The sequence below is a fragment of the Xiphias gladius genome, chromosome 11 (genome assembly GCF_016859285.1).
Source record: "Xiphias gladius isolate SHS-SW01 ecotype Sanya breed wild chromosome 11, ASM1685928v1, whole genome shotgun sequence".
NCBI classification, from domain to species: domain Eukaryota; kingdom Metazoa; phylum Chordata; class Actinopteri; order Istiophoriformes; family Xiphiidae; genus Xiphias; species Xiphias gladius.
Window position 1 is genome coordinate 21,969,107 of NC_053410.1, and position 20,551 is coordinate 21,989,657.

A 20,551-nucleotide genomic window follows, 5' to 3' on the forward strand; every position below is an offset into this window, starting at 1 on the left:
AATCCAACAGCCGAATGTCAGCTAGGGACAGGAGCAGCCAGCTTCAAATGTGATTCCTCCACTCCAGTTATTATCATTATTGCTATCGTATTACATCACAGCACTGTGGCCACTTTATTACTTTGTCTGTGTGGCAGGGCAATGTGACCGGCCCTCTGACAGTGCAATTCATTATAGCCAGGCAACAATATTACCATAAAGGGCAGTTTAGGTTAGCCTATTCTGGATTAGAACTGGCATGTTATGTCTAAACATGCCTCCATTGTCCCCCTAGCCTCGGCAGCTAAACAGTCTCCCAATCCCCTGTTTGTGTTGTAGTTACAACTTTAATCCAGGATCCGTCCTCCTCATGCCAAAATCAGATTACCAGAGTCAATTAAACTTGATCCATAATCTCAGCGCACAGACACAGTGGTTGCAAGGTTATCAGGCTTGCAAAATAAAATGGGACAAATACAATGCTGGTCTGAGAGGACTTACAGGTGCAGTGTCTTGTTTTAGCCCAGTGGTTGGTTACGATGATGAACTGCCCAACCTGTAAAACCTCTATGCAAGTAATTCCCAGACTCTCGCAAATGTAATGCATTCTGTTTTTAATTGAATCTGTTGAAACCGCAGAATCTGTAAGCCAATCTGTGACATATGTCCTCACAAATGTGCTGTAATCACATTGGTGCATGCAAGAATGCACAAACATTGTGGGAGAGAGGGGAAGAGAAAGGGAGTGAGAGAAAAACAAAATTAAAATCCTCTAGTGAACAGCCAGCGGGCTCCCGGCTCCTAGCTCCCATCCAGCACTGTATTTTATCATCCTTGAGTGGCTGTGCGAAGGCTGGAACAGAACCGGAGTGAGTGTGCAAATCAAACCCACTCTGGCTTGCCCATACACTGGATAACAGAGAGAGACAGGCTAGTGGCGGGACAGAATAACCTCCGGACTTGACAAGAGTCAGAAAAACGGTCATGCAGCATCAACACAGGCCATCAATATTTCAGCGGTACCTTGTGGCTGTCACTCAGCTCGTAGCTTTGAGATACAGTCATGCTCGCAATCAGCGCCTTGCCCGGCCAAATGTTCAAGGAGGCGGAGGCAAACAAGGCCCACCATGAAATGAGTAATCAAATCACGTGGAATCAAGTACACATCCATCAAATCGACAAGCATTATGAGGTGATGAGGAACCTCGCTCGACATAAAAGATGAAGGCTCTCTAGATGAGAACCGTCATTTGAGGCTAAGCTGTATAAGTCATGCGGTATTTATCTCCTCAAACATCAAGAGGGCATTGTTTCATTAGCATTAATTTCTCTGGAGCCTGAGATTAGAAGTGTTGTATTTAGCTTTAGTTTGTTCATATTCCTATGCAGAAGTCTATGTAATCGCTGTTCTAGGGAGATATTTAAAGTGTGACTATCAAATAAATGAGCACTGTGCACTGCACAACCCTGCAAACAGAGTACAAGCTCATAATTCACTGTAGGCAAACGCCCCTCTACAACTGGAACAAAGAGACGTGAATACTCAAGTCTGCTATGAACAGAATGAATCAATGAGAAGAACTGAGAAGATTGCTTTTTAATATAAGGCAGAGACCACTGGAATGACTCTAATCTCTTTCTTTTAACTTTTATTTATCTAGGGAAGATTTGCTGAGCATGATGCCTCCTTTCACACTTATTCAGTTAAACACATATGCTACTGGGAGCTGCCCAATCTGATCACAGGCTGCCTGGTGTTTACGGAGTAACTCCACTGCCATAAACTGGGCTTTTACACTGATTTACACCAACAAAAGTTTGGGCACCCTGCATGGTCAGTATTTAGTAACACTTGGCAAGTATCACAGTTTGTAAATGCTTTTTGTAGCAGCTGAGAGTCTATAAATTCTTGTTTGGGGGATTTTCACCAGTTCTTCCTTACAAAAGGCTTGTAGTTCACAGGAAAGGTTTTCTTCTGATGACTCTTCCATGGAGGTCATATTTGTGCAGGTGTTGCTGCAGAGTAGAATTGTGCACCAACACTCCCATGTCTACTAAATCTTCCTGAAGGTCTTTTGCAGTCAAACGGGTGTTTTGATTTGCCTTTCTAGCAACCCTACGAGCAGCTCTCTCAGAAAGTTTCCTTAGTCTTACAGATCTCAACTTGGCCTCCACCATTCCTGTTTACTGCCATTTCTTAATTACATTACGAACTGAGAAAACAGCTACCTGAACACGCTTTGCTATCTTCTTATAGCCTTCTCCTGCTCTGAAATTTGCATCACTTGGTCCTCTAACGATGACTGTGAACAAGCCATAGCCCTAACAAGCTAATTAGGGTCTGAGACCTTGGTAAAAGTTATCTGAGAGCTCAAATCTCTTGGGGTGCCCCACATTTTTGTATGGTGTCCCTTTCCTTTTTCTTTTTTCACTCTAAACTTGTAGAAAAACAAAAGCAAAACACTAATCTTTCCTAAAATGTTGATGTTTCACCTTTAACTTTATGCCTTTTGGAAATCAGTTAATCCTCTAATCACTTAACTATTCACAGTAACAGAAGTTTTGACCAGGGCTGCCCAAACGTTTTCATGACATTGTATAAACACAACATTCAGCAACAACATTAAAGCCGTTTCGAAATGTTGACATGTGGACAGGAGGAGACTGAGATCAAACCAACCACCCTGTGATTAACTGACCTGTCCTACCTCCTCAGCCATAGCTGCAAGAAAATAAGAATCAAATCATAAATCATCAAACCTGTGGAAAATGTTTGTTTTCTCTATGTGAGTCTGTTGGCAAACACTTCCTGTTATTCAAAAACAGTTGAACAATTAAAAACATATTACACTTATATGATGCATAATAATAATGCTTACTGTATGCAATTAGTTTGTAGTATGGAATTGGCACACAGCAGAAGCCCACTCACAATCACAGTAGTCTTATTTCTCCCTTAAAAAAATGATCTTTGTTCGAGTAAAGACACCAGGTTTCAAAGGGCACGTTAACTAGACAATAGCCATTTTTTAATTTTTGGGAAGTTACTTAAATAATTAACATTAACATAGCTACTGCTGATACAATCTGTCATGTCAACAGACAAAAGTGACAGTTAAAAATGAGAGACCTGCTACCTGAAAGTTTGTTGAGTGATAAGAGTTTCCCTAAGATATTTTTTTGTCTTAGAGCTTCGTGAATCCAGGTATTTTTCCAACCTGGAACCGAATCCAAAGAGGCACCAGCTATCGGAACCCAAACCTAGTTTCATGTTGAGATTTTACATCGCAAATTTTGGATTCAACACACAACCCGACATACTTGTGAGAAAAATGTAGAGCAAAGAGGCTGGAATAAGACTAACCTCTTGAACAGGTTTCGTCTTCGTCTTTGTTTCAAAGTGAATGTATGAGCAAGCCTGAAACTCTGCTCTGCGCACCAACGTTTCTCTCATTGTCTTTGCACATGTGTGTGTGTGTGTGTGTGTGTCTGAGTATGAGAGAGAGCGAGAGAGAGGGGGGGAGAGAGAGATGGTTGGTAGGTGGTGTCTGAGAGGGGTGACTCATCGCTTCCAATCGCAACACACTACAGAATGCTCAATGGATGTGGCTCTGTGTGTGCTCACACGGGGGCACATGCAGCACATGCATGCTCATATTCACGGGCATAAACATGGAAGAGCACATGCCACAAACACCTCAGCCCTCTTACACACACAGCTCACGCTCTGTTCTTGGCTCCCTGAGGCGGCATGCTGTTCAGCACACAGAGTGGGAGCATACATTACACCGGTCCACACCTCCTTCCCTTGCAGGTCAATACGTTGCACCAAAACATGCCATTTTTCTCCTGTAACAATGGGCAGCGCTCCACTGGTTCTGCTCTGTTAACACTTAAGGACGGTGCGGCGGAGAGCATGCACTGTAAACCCAGCCTCTGCAAGCAACACAATGCAAACAGCCTCTCTAACAGAATGCATCGCTCTCTGGCAAAGGAGGTCTCAGCGGGTAAATAAGCTTATGTTTGCCTGTGTGGTGCTTAACAGTGCTGAGCTGGTGCATTTACAGAGCTCTCATACACACATCTGTTGCTGTCCACCATTTTCAAGTGCTCTTTCTCTGTCTCCAGTACAAACCTATAGCAGCCCTTCTAGTGTTGGCTGACCACATAAAAAGCAATTGTGTAATGTTGGGCATTTGATTGCTCTGTTTTTTATCGCCATAGAAACCACATTGTTACCACAGCTTTTTGGAATAGAAAGCATGTTTGCAGGAAAGGGGTCTTGCCACTGCCTCCATGAAAAGCAAAAAAAAACCACCTTTAAAAAAATGAATGGCCCTGTGATGTTGTTTTCAGCACGGTAAGGGAGTTTAACCAGTGCTGGACTGTTGTTGCCATGTTCTCTAACTGTAGCAGCATTTAGCCCCCTGAGACAGAGGTGCTGAGAGACAAGAGTCAGTCAACCATGCAAAGAATAAATGCATCAAGAATATGTTATGTGGCGCATCTAACAGAAAACAGCTTGTAGCAGGGACGCCAATGAAAAACAGCGATAGGAGAAATGAGGAAATGAAGAGTGATAGCAGTATGTAGACAAATACCGTGGAGACAGATGGAGAGAGATGGACAGGGTAAATCATTACCCCTTCATCCCAGTAAGCTAGGGTATGTCTGACTCAGGTCTCTCTCTTGGTCTCTTTCCCCGTCTCTCCATCCCCATACTGCAATGCAATTTTCCTCCATTTTTGATTACAGATTGCTCACCGTGATCTCAGCCCAGTTCCATTTTACCATCTGACAGTTGTGCAATCTGTGCCATTTAGACCTAAGTGGACGCTCCATCTCCTTCGCTGCTAATTTACATGTTTGCATCTCATTAGAAGCCATTTGTAAGGCAAAGGCAATGTTCAGGACAGTGAAAGATTAGTTTTCACCTTTGATACCAGAGCGCATCGCTCACTCATGTGGAATGGGAGTTTGGAAAGGGGATTTTTGAACCAGCTTTGAAGTTGAAGCACACCAATACAAAGGTCCATCTATGGTTCTGTAATTCACTACGACATACAGTACATACTTTCAGACATATCTTCACCCACTCTGACATTCTCTCGAACACACATGGCAACACAACACAGGAACTCAAGATGGACGCACAGAGACAACACTCAAGGATACACCGCAACCCAACACTGCAGACAAACCCAATGGGGAATGTTTTCCTTTTAAAATAATCTCTATTGCCATCCATCAAGCTAACATTGCTGTGTTCAGCAGAACCAAGGGAAGGCTATAGTAGAGTGTCTGGAAGAGCTGGGCTACCTCCATCTTTCAAATTACCTCGCTGCTACCCCAAATTGCCCACTAACCTCACCCAGCTGGCACCCAGCTGGCACCCAGCTGGACTTGGAACAAACTGAGGAACTGATATCGGATCTGTCATGGACTTATTTCATTGGACTAATTTCACTGGACATTTTCCTTAGAATTGCTTACTTACTTGGACTTCTAGGGATTTTATGATCATGCTGTTCAATTATAATCCTATTCTTGTATATTGTGATTCTTCTGTATAAGTCTTACAATTTTATGCGTTTTTAACAGGCATTTTTCCAGCTACAGCAGCTGTTGCACACTCAGCTGTCCAAGGAGGGGGACTCTCTCTTTATATAGACTCCCCTGAGGTTTCTACCTTTTTTTTCTCTATGTGTTGAGGTTGTTTGAGGAGTTATTCCTTGTTGTCGCCATGGGCCTGTAAGGCACTGTGACATACTGTATGTGATATTGTTCTTTGCAAATAAATTTGACTTAAGTTCGGTTTTAGCACCTTATCTGATATGTGACTGCAGTTTTCTTCCTTTTAAACCTTTTGACTGGTCCCATCCACCAACCACTTTCAAGGGCCCATTCATGGTCCAGAATGACAGCTAGAGTCCTGCTGATTTATAATGCCATCCCCTTGTGAGAAAAGATCCAAGTAGCCAAAATATTCAATTCCAAGTGTCCTTCAAGGATAAGGCTGGCATCATTCTGTGTAGTTCCCAGTGTCAACAAATCTCTTGAATAGGCCAAAGCCAATAATGTGCCATCTCTCAATATTTTACTACTTTTATGCCCTGTCTGGGGCACTCACCCCTTTGCCCATTCGATTCTAATGGAGACATAAATCTGTAAAAACTGGTCACAAATGTATCATTTAATTAAAAAAAAAAAATTACAAGCAATTCCCTAAAACAGCTGGGCACTTCAGTTTTTAACAATCATTGCTGAAACAGGAATAAATACTGCATTTGTTGGGGACTATTTTCAGCTGTGGGTTAATATACACCAATGAGTATTTCCTGCAACATGGCTTTGTGTGTGAGATCAACTCAGTTCAACTACAATGCCCACATTTATTGTAATGAAGGAACATGCCACCCAGTGCAACAATGTGACTAATTGATGTATTTTTAATAGTTTTGGGACAACATGGTGCTGTGTGGCAGAGAGGAATAAGCTACAGGTATATCAGGCTTTGGTTACACAGACCATACTTGTTAGTAGGATCGATTCATTGTTGGTTGAGATTTTTTAATGGGATTTGTCGACATAAAAGAAAAACTGAATATCACCAGTTTTATCCTTTAAAGCTGCTCCTTACTTGTTAAAATGCATGGGTTTTACTACTTCTTGGTTCGTCCTATAAAAGTGCACAAATATATGATTGAACTGCTCTGTCTCCGGAAGTGTCTGTCCTGGATATCATCAGGTGGGGTCTTGTAGTTCATGATTGAAAATGAAAAAATGGAAAATTGTGAATTATTTGCAAGGTTAGGTCTAATCTAAAAAATCCTTGGCAGCCTCACTGTATCCAACCTCGAGAATACTTTCCTGCATTGAAAACAGGAAATGTAAACGTTAATACCAAATCCTAAAAAAAAACAAAACATAACTGTGAGTCCTCTGACTAAAAATCTGAAGGGCTCTTAATAGACCCTGCCAAAAGATATACCCCTTCGTCCATCATGTTATCACTCCCCCTTCAGATTATGCAAGTCTCCTTTTCTGCTGTCCTTATCTTCCCCCTGGGAGTGCAGGGGGCCAAATTGCATCAATAGCTCCTCCCTAATTACAAGCCTAGCAACCAGTAGCATCAGCCACAGCTCCACAACCTTACATTACATTAAAAAAAAGGCACAACTGCAGGGCATGGCTGTACTCTCCTTGTATGTTAAGGAGAAGAATGCACTTTTACAAAGCGATAAGGACATGAGGTCAAATGTCAAAGGGCATGCTGATAATGGCTAGTTGTGGCAGAAAAGGCCACGATGACTTTAATTTTTTCCAGGTCTATTATGAAAATGACTGTCGCCTTTAACCCTCGGCCTTTTCTGTTTTTGTGGTGATATCCTTTTGCTAATCAGGGCCTGGCCGCAGCAGCACCAGTGAAATGGAGGGGCAGAGGCGGGCTTTCTGGGAGCTGCTGTCTTGGCTGACAACAGAGGTGGCCATGCAGACAGCCAGCCAGCCAAGCATCCAGCCAGCCACAGGGCTGGATCACTTTCTACACTGCCCTATTAGAGAAAAAAAATAAGCTCCTAATGTGTTTGTCTAGACTGCCCTTGCATTGTGCAAATGAGGTGCTGTCCAGTTCAGTTAAATGCAGTGCACAAATAAAGCAACCCCATTGAAAGCCAGTGACAGAAACTCAAACAGAGACAGAGAGAGGGAAAGAGAAAGAAAGACAGAGAGAGAGAGAGAGATGCTGTTTACACGGCATGCCCTCATTTCTACCAAGCTGTCTCTGGGGTTCAGAGACGGTCGCACTCTCGACGGGGGAACAGCTGGTGAGACAAGGGGGAGAGAGGGGGTGGGGGTTGGGCGGTGGGGGACATTTGAACATCGACAGCTTCAGATCAGATGCCATATTATCATGTGAACAGTCCTTTTTTTTTCTTTGCACGATAACTGTTTGGTTGAGACTGTGTGTACCGACAGTGTTCTAGGACATGAATCATGCATGTCAGATGGCCTCTGTCACATGCAAAAGGACAAGCGGGACCTGTTTCATTTTAATCATTTGTGACTAATCAGAATGTGCAGCAGATGTATGTGAGGCCATACAGTATTGCCACAAAAAAAAGTTCATTTTCATCTCATCCAATTTTTCATATCTCACTAATTGAGAAAAAGTGTGCCAAAATCACCAACTTGGAAACTGAATCAAAATGCAACTGCATCATTATCTTTAATAAGGACTGCTTGTCAGCAAGGACAGTTTTACATTTCAAGCAAGCAGTTTCCCCCTCCAGAAAAACCACAACACACTTTTGCCTGCCAATTAATCAGTGACTGCATATAAACAACATCAAAACTGTGAGACCACCAAACAGCCCATTACCTTTCCTTACACACACACATATATGCACACACATTAAGGGCTACGATCCCTTCTGCTGCGGGCAGCACTATAATAATATTTCATACACTAAGCTGGGGAGTATATATAATTTGAATAACAATAGGTTAAAGCAATGCAATTTATATCCAGGCTAAAAGAGGGATACACACTGCATTAAAAATAGAGGGGACAATACAGAGTGTTAGGGGAAAGGGCCAGTAGTATGTACAGGCTTATTCTAGCAATGCAAGGGTAAAACTGTTGATGTCTGAGATAAATGGTGGTCTGTGAGCCCTGAACTCATTAGTCAGGGAGAAAACAATCTGCATCACATGTCAGGTTACTGACCACTAGCACTCTGTTCTGGGAGGGCAGGGCAGAGTGCTGGATGAGCCAGACCTTTCCCCTTTAACTTCAAAGCAAGTCCATAGTCAGCAAACACTGACTGTGGCCTTTTGGACCCCCCCTTCCGTCTCACCAGCTGTTAAATCAGAGAAGTAGGAACAGAGAGAGAGTCTGCAGTGTTAATGCGGTTTCAGCAAGCACACACACTCCCTCACACCCACCAATCCCCATGTGCTGAAGTAATCGTGCCTGACATCAAATTTAAGTTAATGCTTACAAATGGAACATGAGTGCATTTATTAAATATTAACCTAAGCTAAACCTCAACTCATGTGCATAAAGTTCACACAGTGCAGCATAAAACTAAGCCTCAGTGTAACTGGTTAAGTCAGCGGCTGGTGAGGAGGCTGCATGGCTTCCTACTCGCGGATGGAGGTGGATTAGTGCTCGTCTGTCAGATGCCACGTTTGGAACAAGCGCAAGTGAGGTAAAGGGTGAAAGGTAGCTGATGCTAAATGGGTTGAATTAGCTTAAGCTGCATAATTATGACAAAGCCTAACACCAACACAAACACGCATGATACGTTACTGATCACTCATATTCTGTCAAACTGTGTGCTGACTTTCAGTCACACTTGTGGTCTACTACATCCACAGGGAATCGGATTTCACATTTTAGGGCATATAAAAGTCACCTTTTTATGGTTTTAACAACAAATTTAACCAAAACAGCACTATCCAAATTCAAGTTAAAGGAAGAGATCAGTATTTTGGGGAATATACTAATTTAATTTCCTGTCCAAGAGTTACATGTAAACATCGTGACAATCTGTCCAGTGTATGAGAAGCTACAGCCAGCAGAGAGTTAGCTTAGCTTAGCGTAAAGACTAGAAACAGGGGCAAACAGGCAGAATGGATTTGCCCAGATGTAACAAAACCCACCTACCAGCACCTTCAAAGCTCACTTATTAAAATGGGACATCTCGTTCGCTTAATCTGAACTAAAACCAAAGTGTAAGAAGACCATGTTGTGGTTTTATGGGAGGTGATGTGCCTGATCATTTTTTTCGCTGGGAACAGTGACTTCTTAGAGTCTGTCGTCACAGTGAGGTTGCCAATTTACTGCTCTTGGCCAAGAAACAGTCTGGTACATAACAAACCGTAAAAATAACAATGTGTCGGTTTCACTCGTCTGTTTTATTATGGCCCAATCAAATGAGATATAATGTGTTAATTTCTGACTTTCACAGGTGCAGGTAGGCAGATTTTGTTACTTTTGGACACAGCCATGCTGGTGGTTCCCCTATGTTTTCGGCCTTGATACTAAGCTAAGCTAACATGCTGCTATAGATATGTTTACTGGACAGACATGAGAAAGGTATTGATTTTCTCCTCTAACTCTTGGCAAGAAAGCGAATGTGTATTTCCCAAAATATTGAACTTCTGCTTGAAGCACAATTGTTTTTTTTTTTACTATCAGAAGTTATCTTCTATTTCTGCAGCAGAATCCATAATCTATAAAATGATCTTCATCTCAGGAAATCTCACTTTTTGTAGATATATTTTTAACACATCGGTACTGCACATAGCCTAATCCACAGCCAAGCTTTCTGTATGGGAGATATTTGGTCCTCCGAGAGCTGCAGGCCTTTTGTATCAGAAGTGCTCTCCAGAGGCTGATGTCCCGCTCCTCTAACACAAACCTCCTCTTTTAATCCCCTATCATCTAACACACAACCACGAGGCAGCACCCCCCTATGTTGATATCACAGTCTGTCATCACCCCTTCCGTCGTCCCCTCCCACTACAATGCATATCAACAGAAAATGCCAATGCACTGCTGTGAGACTCGGTTGCCTATCTAAACCGGTCATCTTCATTATCACTGTAAATCCCTTCATCTCCTAAAACACACACATCAGAGCTCCTTTAGGATGAAAATGTCTCAGAGATAGAAAAGTCCAGGGCGTGGGGACAAAGTTAACCTCACTCAAGCCTGAGCTTGTTTGTGTGAAAATGAAAACTGGATTGTTGTCTCATTGTGTTGGCCTTGAGCACAGTTGTGGACAAAGGACTAATGAGGACATACCACTTTGAGAATGCTAGATGCTGAAAAACAGACAGACAAGAAAACACTGTGTTTGAGCTACAGAGGATTTCAAAGTTGCTGGGCGGTTATTTTCAATTAGCAACACATGTCCTACACCACTAACAGTTTGTGTGTATTAGCCATAATTGCTAAACTAGAAAACACTAAATGTGGATTGAATGTGGACAACAACTTTTTTTAGAGGTTTTTTTTTTTTTCAGAATGTAGTAATGACATTCAATTGGCATCGATGAGGCTGAAGCACAGAAGGCTTTCTAATTTTCATCCATTCATCCATCACTTCCTTTAAGTTACTACCTTTCAAGAGACAATGATAGTGATTCACGTAGCAATACACATTTTGGGAGGCCTCAAAAAACAAAGTACAGCTGAATTATTGTTTATGAAATGCAGGCTGGTTACTTCTGTGTTCATAGTCATCCGGATAAGCGTTTTACAGAATTGATGGATTCTCATAGTTGTTCTACCGTACAGGTATTTTGTTCTTCTGTATGGGAGACAAGGGCTTGTGGTCAGCCCCAGCAATCAGTAGTAATGCCACACTGGTATCGAGCCTGTCGAAGGCTCAGCCAATGAGACGTAATGTATCAAGATGGGATCCTGTCATGGCTGGTTTGGTTCACGACAGAGGAGCATCAGCAAAGACAAGTGAATTGTGGTCTCTTTAGCGATTCTGAAACAGCAGATCCTGAGACCATGAAGCCTCATAATGATTCAGCAAACTCTTTTAACTGCACAAACTGCTTGCTTCAACCTGATGAATGAGATCAGATCTTTAGTTTAATCAACGCCACCAAAATGCTTTATAAGGCTACCCCCTCTGCTCCATTTGTGGACAATTGTTTGTTGCAACCCAATAGCAGTCCTTGACTAAAATGGGAGGCGGTCAAGTCAACGTGACAGTCATGGCGATGGATGTCAGACTATGTTTCATTAGAGGTGAGGTTACACTGTCAGGTACAATGGAGGATGTTCCCATGAAAAGGGACCAACATAAAGACCGTGGGACAGCTGTTAGTGACTGAGAATTTTCCAAGTAATGAATTGTAGAAGTTTTCATGCCAAAATGCACATCACGCTGACACGATGACCAAAATATTTTACACTTGATTTCAGTAACATTATTTAAACCCAAAGCTCATACAGATTAAGGTGTTGCAATTCTTAAGTCAAATTAAGTCTTTTCCTCTGTGGACAAACAACAGTTCTGGACCACTCGTGAATTTCCTTTGTACCTAACACAAAATTCTCATAAAATTGCTGAATGCGACAAATTCTCTTACATCACTTAATGAATCTGTTTGTATGATTGGTTCGTGAAGGAGGCCACATGATTTCTGGTTTTAATGGCGTTAATGAGCATGTGTTGTGTGTGGCAACCATTGCAATAATGACTGTGACTGAGTTATATAAATATTAATTTTTTCACATCCCGTCAATTAGACTGTTCCAGTGGTGGAAAGTACCTCCATCAGGGAGGGAAATATTAGCAGTTTTTAGCACTGCATTTATTTGACAGCTATAGTTACCTTTTACATTTTAGATTGGCTTAAGCTAAAACCTATAAAATACAACACATTGTTAAATAGCGGTTCTCAAAGTTTTTGGCTTGGGACCCCTTACGGAAACGCTCCTTGTCATCTTTCATATGACTATGTGTTGTTAGCAGTGCCACTAAAAGAGAAATTTCTCTCATAAACTTCTCAGATGGATTAATTTAAATAACTGTTCAAGGCCCAAATACGCAAAAGAATCCAATACTTAACAAAATAAAATACAAAAAAAAGGCTGAGATGTGGTTAGCAGCTTTGTTTTGTATTCTTTCCTACTCCTATGACCATCTCACGACCCCTAGGTTGTGAAGCAGAGGGCTAAAATACTGACCTGTATGAATTGTAAATTAGTTAAAATTAGCTCCACCTCAGTCAGCTACAACAGTAAATTATTGCTTACACACTGATGCTGATCAGTACTAGCAATCTGAGAGTCTCTGGGGACACTTTTCTGCTGAACAAGTTCTTTTACTTTTCAAACTAAGTAAATTTTGCTGAATAATAGTTCTATACTTTTACTTGTATAAGATTTTGAATGCAAGACCTTTACTTGGAGTATTTTAACATTACTATACTGGTATTTTTACTTATGTAAAGGATCTGAATACTTTATCCAACACTGGACTATTCTGAATCTCCGCCTCTCTCTTGATCCTTATCTTCCCTTCTCATACAAACCATCATCAACAAGAAACACTACAAACTCTCAACTGAAGACGCCTACATCCACACTGGATGAGACTCTACCATGTTTAACCGAAAGGTCAGCTGTTCCACTGTAACCGTGATGCAAAGCCTCGCTAGAGGAGCCTCCTGTTTCCAGGTTTCCACTTTGCCTCACATTTTCATTATATCCTGTACAGTGAATGGGAATACATCTCTGAACAGCTCTACCCTCATTGGACTGTGGCCTGAGGGCCTTAGTTACGATTGGATACTTACAAAAGCCAGCCACCCCCTCCGTGTGTCTCCCGTTCAAAAGGTCTGCTCCTGCATATTAAACAGTCTGGAGTGTTGCAGCAATCAAACGCAGGAACTCCTTCATCTGCATTATCAGCTCAATGAATAAATTAGTAAATAAATGAATAAAATTAGCTACCCCAAAGACAATAAGGGAGCTGGGGGTTAAAAAAGGGGTCGGAGGGTGAGGCTGGTCATGGTGATGAGGACAGATGATGAGGCTGCATTGCTGTAAATGAGTGAGTCAGCCCTTCCCCTTCAGACAGACACAGGCCTGCAGGAGGAAGATTTGGGGGGGGGGGGGGTTGCATGGGAACTGTCCCCGGTGCTGAAATCTGGGATGGCTGCGTTCTAACAGTTTCCAGTTCAGCTCAGTGCAGGAAGAATAAATCCAAAAGAGAGGCATGCTGTCTTTCACTACCTGACCCACATCTAAAACAATCTGTAACTGACCTAACTGACCTGCTTTCCAATGTGTGGAAAACGTAATGATGCATCTATTACCCCGATCAATTTTCAAACTCCACAGCAGGGGGAGTATAATATATGCTCAAACAAAAGCTATAGAGGCTGTTGAGTTTTTCCACGCAGATTCTGTCCCAAGTCAGATATTTGGCATTCTGATCACAAAGCCGGGGGAGGGAGACTCTCCACCGTGTCATTGTTTCTGAACCAAGTCAAAAAGATTCTCATTAAAGTACTTTTTATGTCCCAAACCTCGGTCCCCAGGGACAATTGCATCGGCTTGTCATCCTATTTGTAGACTAATTATCTCCACGCACTCACACACACACACACACACACACACACACACACACACACACACACAGACACATACGCACACAGACACACACTAGCCGCATAAGAGCTGATTGTAAAAGAGTCTTGATCAACAGGAATTGACCCCCCCCCTTCTCTTCCTCCACCCCAACACACACACACACACACACACACACACACACACACACACACACATACGCACCCACAATTTTCTTTGAAATGATTTTGTTCCATTATTCATCTTTCAAAGATGACATGCTCTGTGGCTAACCCTCTGCCAGTGTGCTCAACATCAGAGATGCACCATGACATGGATTCTCACACCGTATATTGCAGACGGCTAACCAGGAATTCAGCTGTATCATTTAGTGGCAAGGAAGGTGATACAGCTCTATTATGTACTGGTGTAACTGCTGAGGACAATACTTCACACCCAGAAAATGCGTACACCACCGACACCTGCCTTTTTTACACTGTCACGGCAGCTGAAACATGTAACTTTGGTCATACAGACTTTGCAACTTGTTACCCTGGTCTCCCTTTAGAACACAGATGTGCGGGGGACAATGTTATTTCAACGCTGTCACTTCATGAGTTAGAAATCAGAGCCTCACTGATGGAGCCTCCTAACTGGAAAATACTCGAAATTGAAAATGGTCAACTTGAGGTCGGCCAGTAATGGGCAATCCATCTCAGTTTTGACGTGAAAAGATTATGCAACAGGTCCAGTAGTCTACTTGCAGGAGCCACCCTAAGGGTCAACGTTGCAATATACTGTATTTTAGATGAGGCCAGCGGGAGAATGATGTCACAAGTCCGTAAATAAGGGTCCTTTTCTCGGGCACTGCAGAGACCAGGCGGGTGTGGTGACTGCATTAGTAAGACGCGCATATCCCCGGCGCAAACGCTCGCCTGTGACGGCTTTCCAAAATCGCCACGACCACCTTTTACTTCGTCGGACGTGTCTTGAAGTTCAAATCGTGAATCTGCTGCCAGGAAACGTGTCAAATTTGCCGATCTCGCTCTATCCTGGCAGCCACAAGGTGCCCATTGACGGCGCGCCTCCCCAAGCCCGTGTGTGAAGAAAAAAACCACATAGACAATGACAATCTGACATCTGTTCTCCGTCTGACAACAGCTTAGTATTCTCCACAGACACCCCACTCTCTCCCTCTGAGCACCCCATGCCTTTTTTTTTTAATATACCGCTTTCCCTCTGTACCCCACTCTCTCATTCCTATGCGGCTTTTTTTTTTTTTTTTTTTTCCTCGAGCCAGCTCATTTCCACACACGAAAAACAACGGAATTTTAACAGCGGCTTCATAAAATATGCAGGTAAAAAAAGGCAACTCGGAAAGCACCGACATCTCAAGCACAACACTTTTCATGCTCCACTGAGAACTGACCTCCCAGTCTAACGAATCCCACTCTTCGGTAAACATCCGGAGGATTTCTTTTCATCCAAAAAAAGCGGACCAGGCGCAGCGGCTCTACGGAGCGACTGGGCGATGCGATGCCATTGCGCTTTTGGTATTATCCTCATGAAATCAATTTGAACAGGGGGACGTCGTCAGTAGAAGGCATCTCGGCGGCGTCGGGACCCAACTTGAGCGACACAGAAGACCGATGCTATGTGTTACAGTCCAACATTTTCGCCCGGCGGTGGCTGCAACCAATTAGCACAGCACTTGCGCTCGGAGGCGGATAGCTCCTGACAAGGCGCTCCTTCTCGTGAGCATCGCTTCTATCTCAGCTGCTGTGCTGCTTTTCGGAAAAGGGTGGCGGACTATACAACACACGCAACTTCTCATTTCCAGGATATAGGGGGAATTTAGCGTCGCGCATACTCCAGAGCCAATAAATCCCCGTAGCGCATTTGACAAATCCTTTCCCTCTGCTGAAGGGGCAACAATAAAGGAAGCTTTTAAAGGTCCCTGCATGAAGTGCTTCTTAAAACACGTGACTCCGTCTATTCCACGGTTTAAAAAAAAAACCAAAAAAAAAAAAAAAAAACCCATTTGATCCATAATAGGCCCTAAGCAGTGGAAGAGACGTTATGTGGGGGCATTGATGTGCTAAAATGAATGACACTGGTACCACACAGTAGACTACTCACCATTAGCACAGCAAAGTTATTATGATGGGTGCAATGAATAGTGGTCGTGTTGCCCCCGGAGCCTGTTATGTGGCAGCCCTCTGCCCTCCAGCCACCGTGTCCATCCAGCAGGTCAAAATCCCAGTAGGCTGCGGTGGGGTCTACACCCAGTGCGAAGTGCCTGAGAGCAATGGTGACGGAGTGCACGGAGCTCCCGAGGCTGCACCCATCTGTAAGAAAAGCCATGCATTCAATTAAGGAAACCAAGTGGAAAGTCTGTAAGTGCTGTGGCAAAAGAAGCGTGGACATGGGCGCGCACATTCACACACAAACCCCCGTGTGCACAACCCGCGCGCGCGCGCGCGCGCTCCATTATGTAGACAATACTCCAGCGTCAGACTATTCTGTGAAGTGTTGTGGATAAACTTGAATCTCAAAAAGAAACCTAAAGTAGCCATTTTCATCTGGGCGCATCTGTAGCGCAGTGCGATGTGAACATTCAGGCTTTTATTCATCCGGAGTAAGGAACAAAGAGTTTTGATTCATGTTGTCAACGTGCACAGGAGGCTGTGAAGCCTGTGTGTTCACATGTGGCGCAGAACAAACGGATACACTCCGTGCGTGTGTAAGCATGATGCGTTGACATCACAGGCATGATGATAGAAAATGGATTTCCTCTTACCTAATTTGGTGAAAGCAACTGGTGTTGAAACGCTCCTCCGCTTCCCATCGTCTGCGAGATTTGACGAATTCCCCGTGCAAGGGAAGAGTTTCCCATTGCGGAACACAATAAACTGCAGCTTGCAGGTGGAGTTATCAACAGATTGCAACGCAGAGGAGGAGATAGGTGTACCAGCCAGCGGTAAATGGATTGAGGCGACTGCCACTGAGTTCTGCGGATGGAACAAAAAAAAGAGAGGAAAATAAAAATTAAATAATGTCTCCGAGATGCGCGCGGGGGTGGGGGTGGGGGGGGTAGGGTGCAAACAAACTCCAATAGAAAAGACTGACAAATTGCTTTCCTCTCCACGAGTGGAGGCGACCATAGACCACAAGTGACCAAGGGAATGAGAATCACGTTTGAAGCGCTCTAGTGCGCCTATTTGGTCAGGCTCCCTGCCGCAGAGGTGGAAATGGTTCTTACCATTTCAGCTTGAGGGCACATCAACACTGCAGCTTGATTTAAAGAGACAACCGGTCTGACTTTATCTTCTTTTCACCGAATATAAACACCAGAGACCCCCCCCCCCCAAAAAAAAAAAAAAAAAAAAAAACATCCCTGGCAACATTTGGAAATTTGGGGTTTTCTGGGAGAAAGGCTTGCCTTGGGAATGTCAAGGTGGTAGACACGCACCATCTTTGAGCCCTAGTGAATCCAAACTGATCCTGTAAACTTGCATTTTATTGTAAAAAAAAACAAAACAAAACCCAACAATCCCCTTAGCAGCCCCAAATCCCACAAGAGTTGCATTAAAGATCCATAATCCCTCTGATCTATTATGACCTGTAGCTAATAATTTCACATACTGAATAAATAACATACTAGGAGTCAGAAGTCTCTGCCTGTCCTGTCCCAAGAAAATCTGTGCTAAAATCAGGATCCAGCCTTTTGGAGCTACATGATAACAGCTGCGGGAACTTTTGGCACAGCTCAGGGTTTAGTGAACGGACGCCCCTGGTGGACGGAAATGTTGCTCAAGGGTGTTTGGACTCACTGCATCTACACGACAGGCAGCACTTAACCCTGCCAAAAGATCAAGTTTAATCATAAAAATGCTTCCATGGTGACAGCGTCAGCATATAAGACCTACATGTGTGGCCACACACTCAAACTCGGCTGATATAACAGTGCAGGCTCTTATGTGTTTAATATTTAATACATAAAACTAGAGTGGAGGAACTACACTGTACTCGCCAAGGCAAATAAAGACACAAGGTTCAAAAGGAAAGGCTTCCACACAGTATCTCAGCTGTAATTTATTCAGAAAAGTGCTAATCTTCTGGTTAGTGACCTTCAGAGTACGAAACAGTAATGTGCTCAAAACAGACTGTTATCGTTTTGTTGATTTATTAAGAAGTGATTACACGGAAACTCTTCTTTCAAACAAACATAATAGCTGAGGTTATTAACACATTTCTGCATCCTGAAGAGATTTCTCGAAGCAAAAACACTGAAGGTCCCCACATATTTATCCAGTCAGTGATCCTAATGGAGAATGATGCTAATGGTGACGCTGATGATGATGTGTGTTCATAATAAAGATAATGATCATGTTACGCGGGGGCTCGTTTTCCAAATGAAGGCTGTTTTGTTCAGCTTTCAGTCACGTCACTGTCCAGTGTGAGAGGATCAGCGCTTCGAGCCTAGAGGGGAGGGAAACTTCCTGCCCAAGATGAATGTGGATGCCCATAAAGTGCCCTTACAGTTAATGGCGAGATGCTTAGTCAGACGTTCAGCCCAATCAATGACCAGGAGAAAGAGGGCCAAATTTTCTTAATCAAGTTAAACAAGGGCTCATTTGTCCGTTCTAATATTTCTAATTCTTATATTTTCTAATGCTGGCTACAGTGTTGTAATGTTTGTTACATGTGGGTCCCCTGGCGATGACAGACCTTGTGGCCCCTCAGATACAAGAGTATGGGTTGTTTTGACGCTACTGGCCCTTCTGTTACCCTGGAAAATAATTCTATATAGGTGACAAAGAGCGAAGGTGTGCTTAAGCCCAATTCCTTTACATTACAGCCACCGTGTGTGAAGACCCAGAGGTTGATTCTACAGCATCGGGTTTGTTAGCTATTAGCTTCTGTATTGACTCACTCTTGAAAGGCTATTGATTTGCACCCAGCGGTGTGTGTAGGCTATGTGAATGGCGAGGAAGAAAGACGGAGAAGGCTTGCCTTAAAATTTATGTTGCATCATTTCCTTTCTCCGAACGGCTTAAGTTTGGCTGTCCGTTTCCGAGAGGGATAGGGTGAGGGAGCATCTGAGCCTCCGTGACAATCGAGAATGTTGAACACGGGGCTAGCGTGCAAGTCGAGGGGCCCCTCCTCATATTGCGAACATGGATGCCCGGTGACCCAGGAGGACATGTTTTCAAAGCGTACAACTCATATAAAGAAATCTTATCTCATATACTTGTCTCTTCATCTCTTTCTACATCTTTTCTTCCTCCTTCATGTGGTGTATCAAAGGGATTTACAGCCCAGAGGGTGAGCTATAAGCCACGGTGTGTGCAAGGCCCCGTTCTAAACTACAATCTATGCTCCTCCTGAGCAACCTAAACAGCTACATTTCCTCAATGCCAACACCACCGGGGACCTCACACTTCAGAGTTGATTTAGCTGGATGTACCTCAGCCGTCTGACCTTCCCCCAAGCCCCTCCCTTTCAAACAGGGCAGCATGCTGTAGCCTTAGTAACCACAATCACACACTCCCCTCTGTCTCTCACTCTAGCCTGGTGATCATTCTCCTTTTCCTTTTTTTTCTTCACCTATTCCTTTTCTTACAGAGGGCATCCAGGTGAATGTCAGCAGTCACCTCCTATTTCAGGCTGTTCCCTCTCATCCACCTCCCTCCCTCTGTCCTCCTCCACCTGCTCCTTGATGCACAGCACCGCTTGAACCACAGAACTGCTAAACAGCCTGCAGGGCAAAACACAACAGCAATGTTTGACCCGGGGCAGCCACCAAAGCAAAGCATAAACATCACGCTTAAACATGGCTCCTTGTTTTTACAAGGGGATTACTGTCGAATGCGTTTAGACAAAGAGGTGAAATTTTAAAGAGCCAGTAAGTGTTTGTTGTATTATCCAAATTTAGAAAAAGCTAGAGCTCTGTGCCTTTGTAGATATATCTGTGGGAGAGATAAATTTATTTATTTACACAGGCGGCAACTTGGAAATTAACTATGAATGAAATGAATTTAGCTCAAAGGGCAGCTGGGTGAGCTCGGCCCCAGCCGAGAGGAACTGCTGACGAGCATGATGGGAGATTTGCATAATTTTTTTTTTTGGTAATCACTGGCAGTCCTGTCAGCGCAGACGTGGTCAAAGACACAATGACCACGACAAATAGGCAGACATCGGGAGGCTTTAGGGCGTCTTTTCTTCCCGTGATGTTTTAGAGCCTGAAATAAATCAGTTTGCTCACAAGTACGATTTAGTAGGACCTTATACTCACGCCTCTGCTGGAGCTGCATAAAAATATAAACAAAAGGAAATAATTCTACAAAAGTGATTTCCATGGCTGCAGCTTAAAAGGCATTTTCCTCTTAAGCATTATTATGTTGTAGCGTTTTTAGCATTACTTATCAAGAGAAATTAAACACAGTCCTCCATGGTTGCCATGCC

General features: G+C 43.3%; 1 protein-coding gene across 2 annotated transcripts in view; it reads right to left on the reverse strand.

Annotated features, from left to right (window-relative positions):
- The window catches only part of LOC120796195 (adhesion G protein-coupled receptor A3), a 157,243-nt gene that overhangs the window by 36,991 nt on the left and 99,701 nt on the right, over positions 1-20,551 (reverse strand). For both annotated transcript variants that reach the window (XM_040138689.1, XM_040138688.1), the window contains exons 13-14: positions 16,884-17,094; positions 16,223-16,431 (exon numbers count right to left, since the gene is read on the reverse strand). In XM_040138689.1, coding sequence (XP_039994623.1) covers positions 16,223-16,431; positions 16,884-17,094 — 420 coding nt within the window. The remainder of the gene's footprint in view (positions 1-16,222; positions 16,432-16,883; positions 17,095-20,551) is intronic.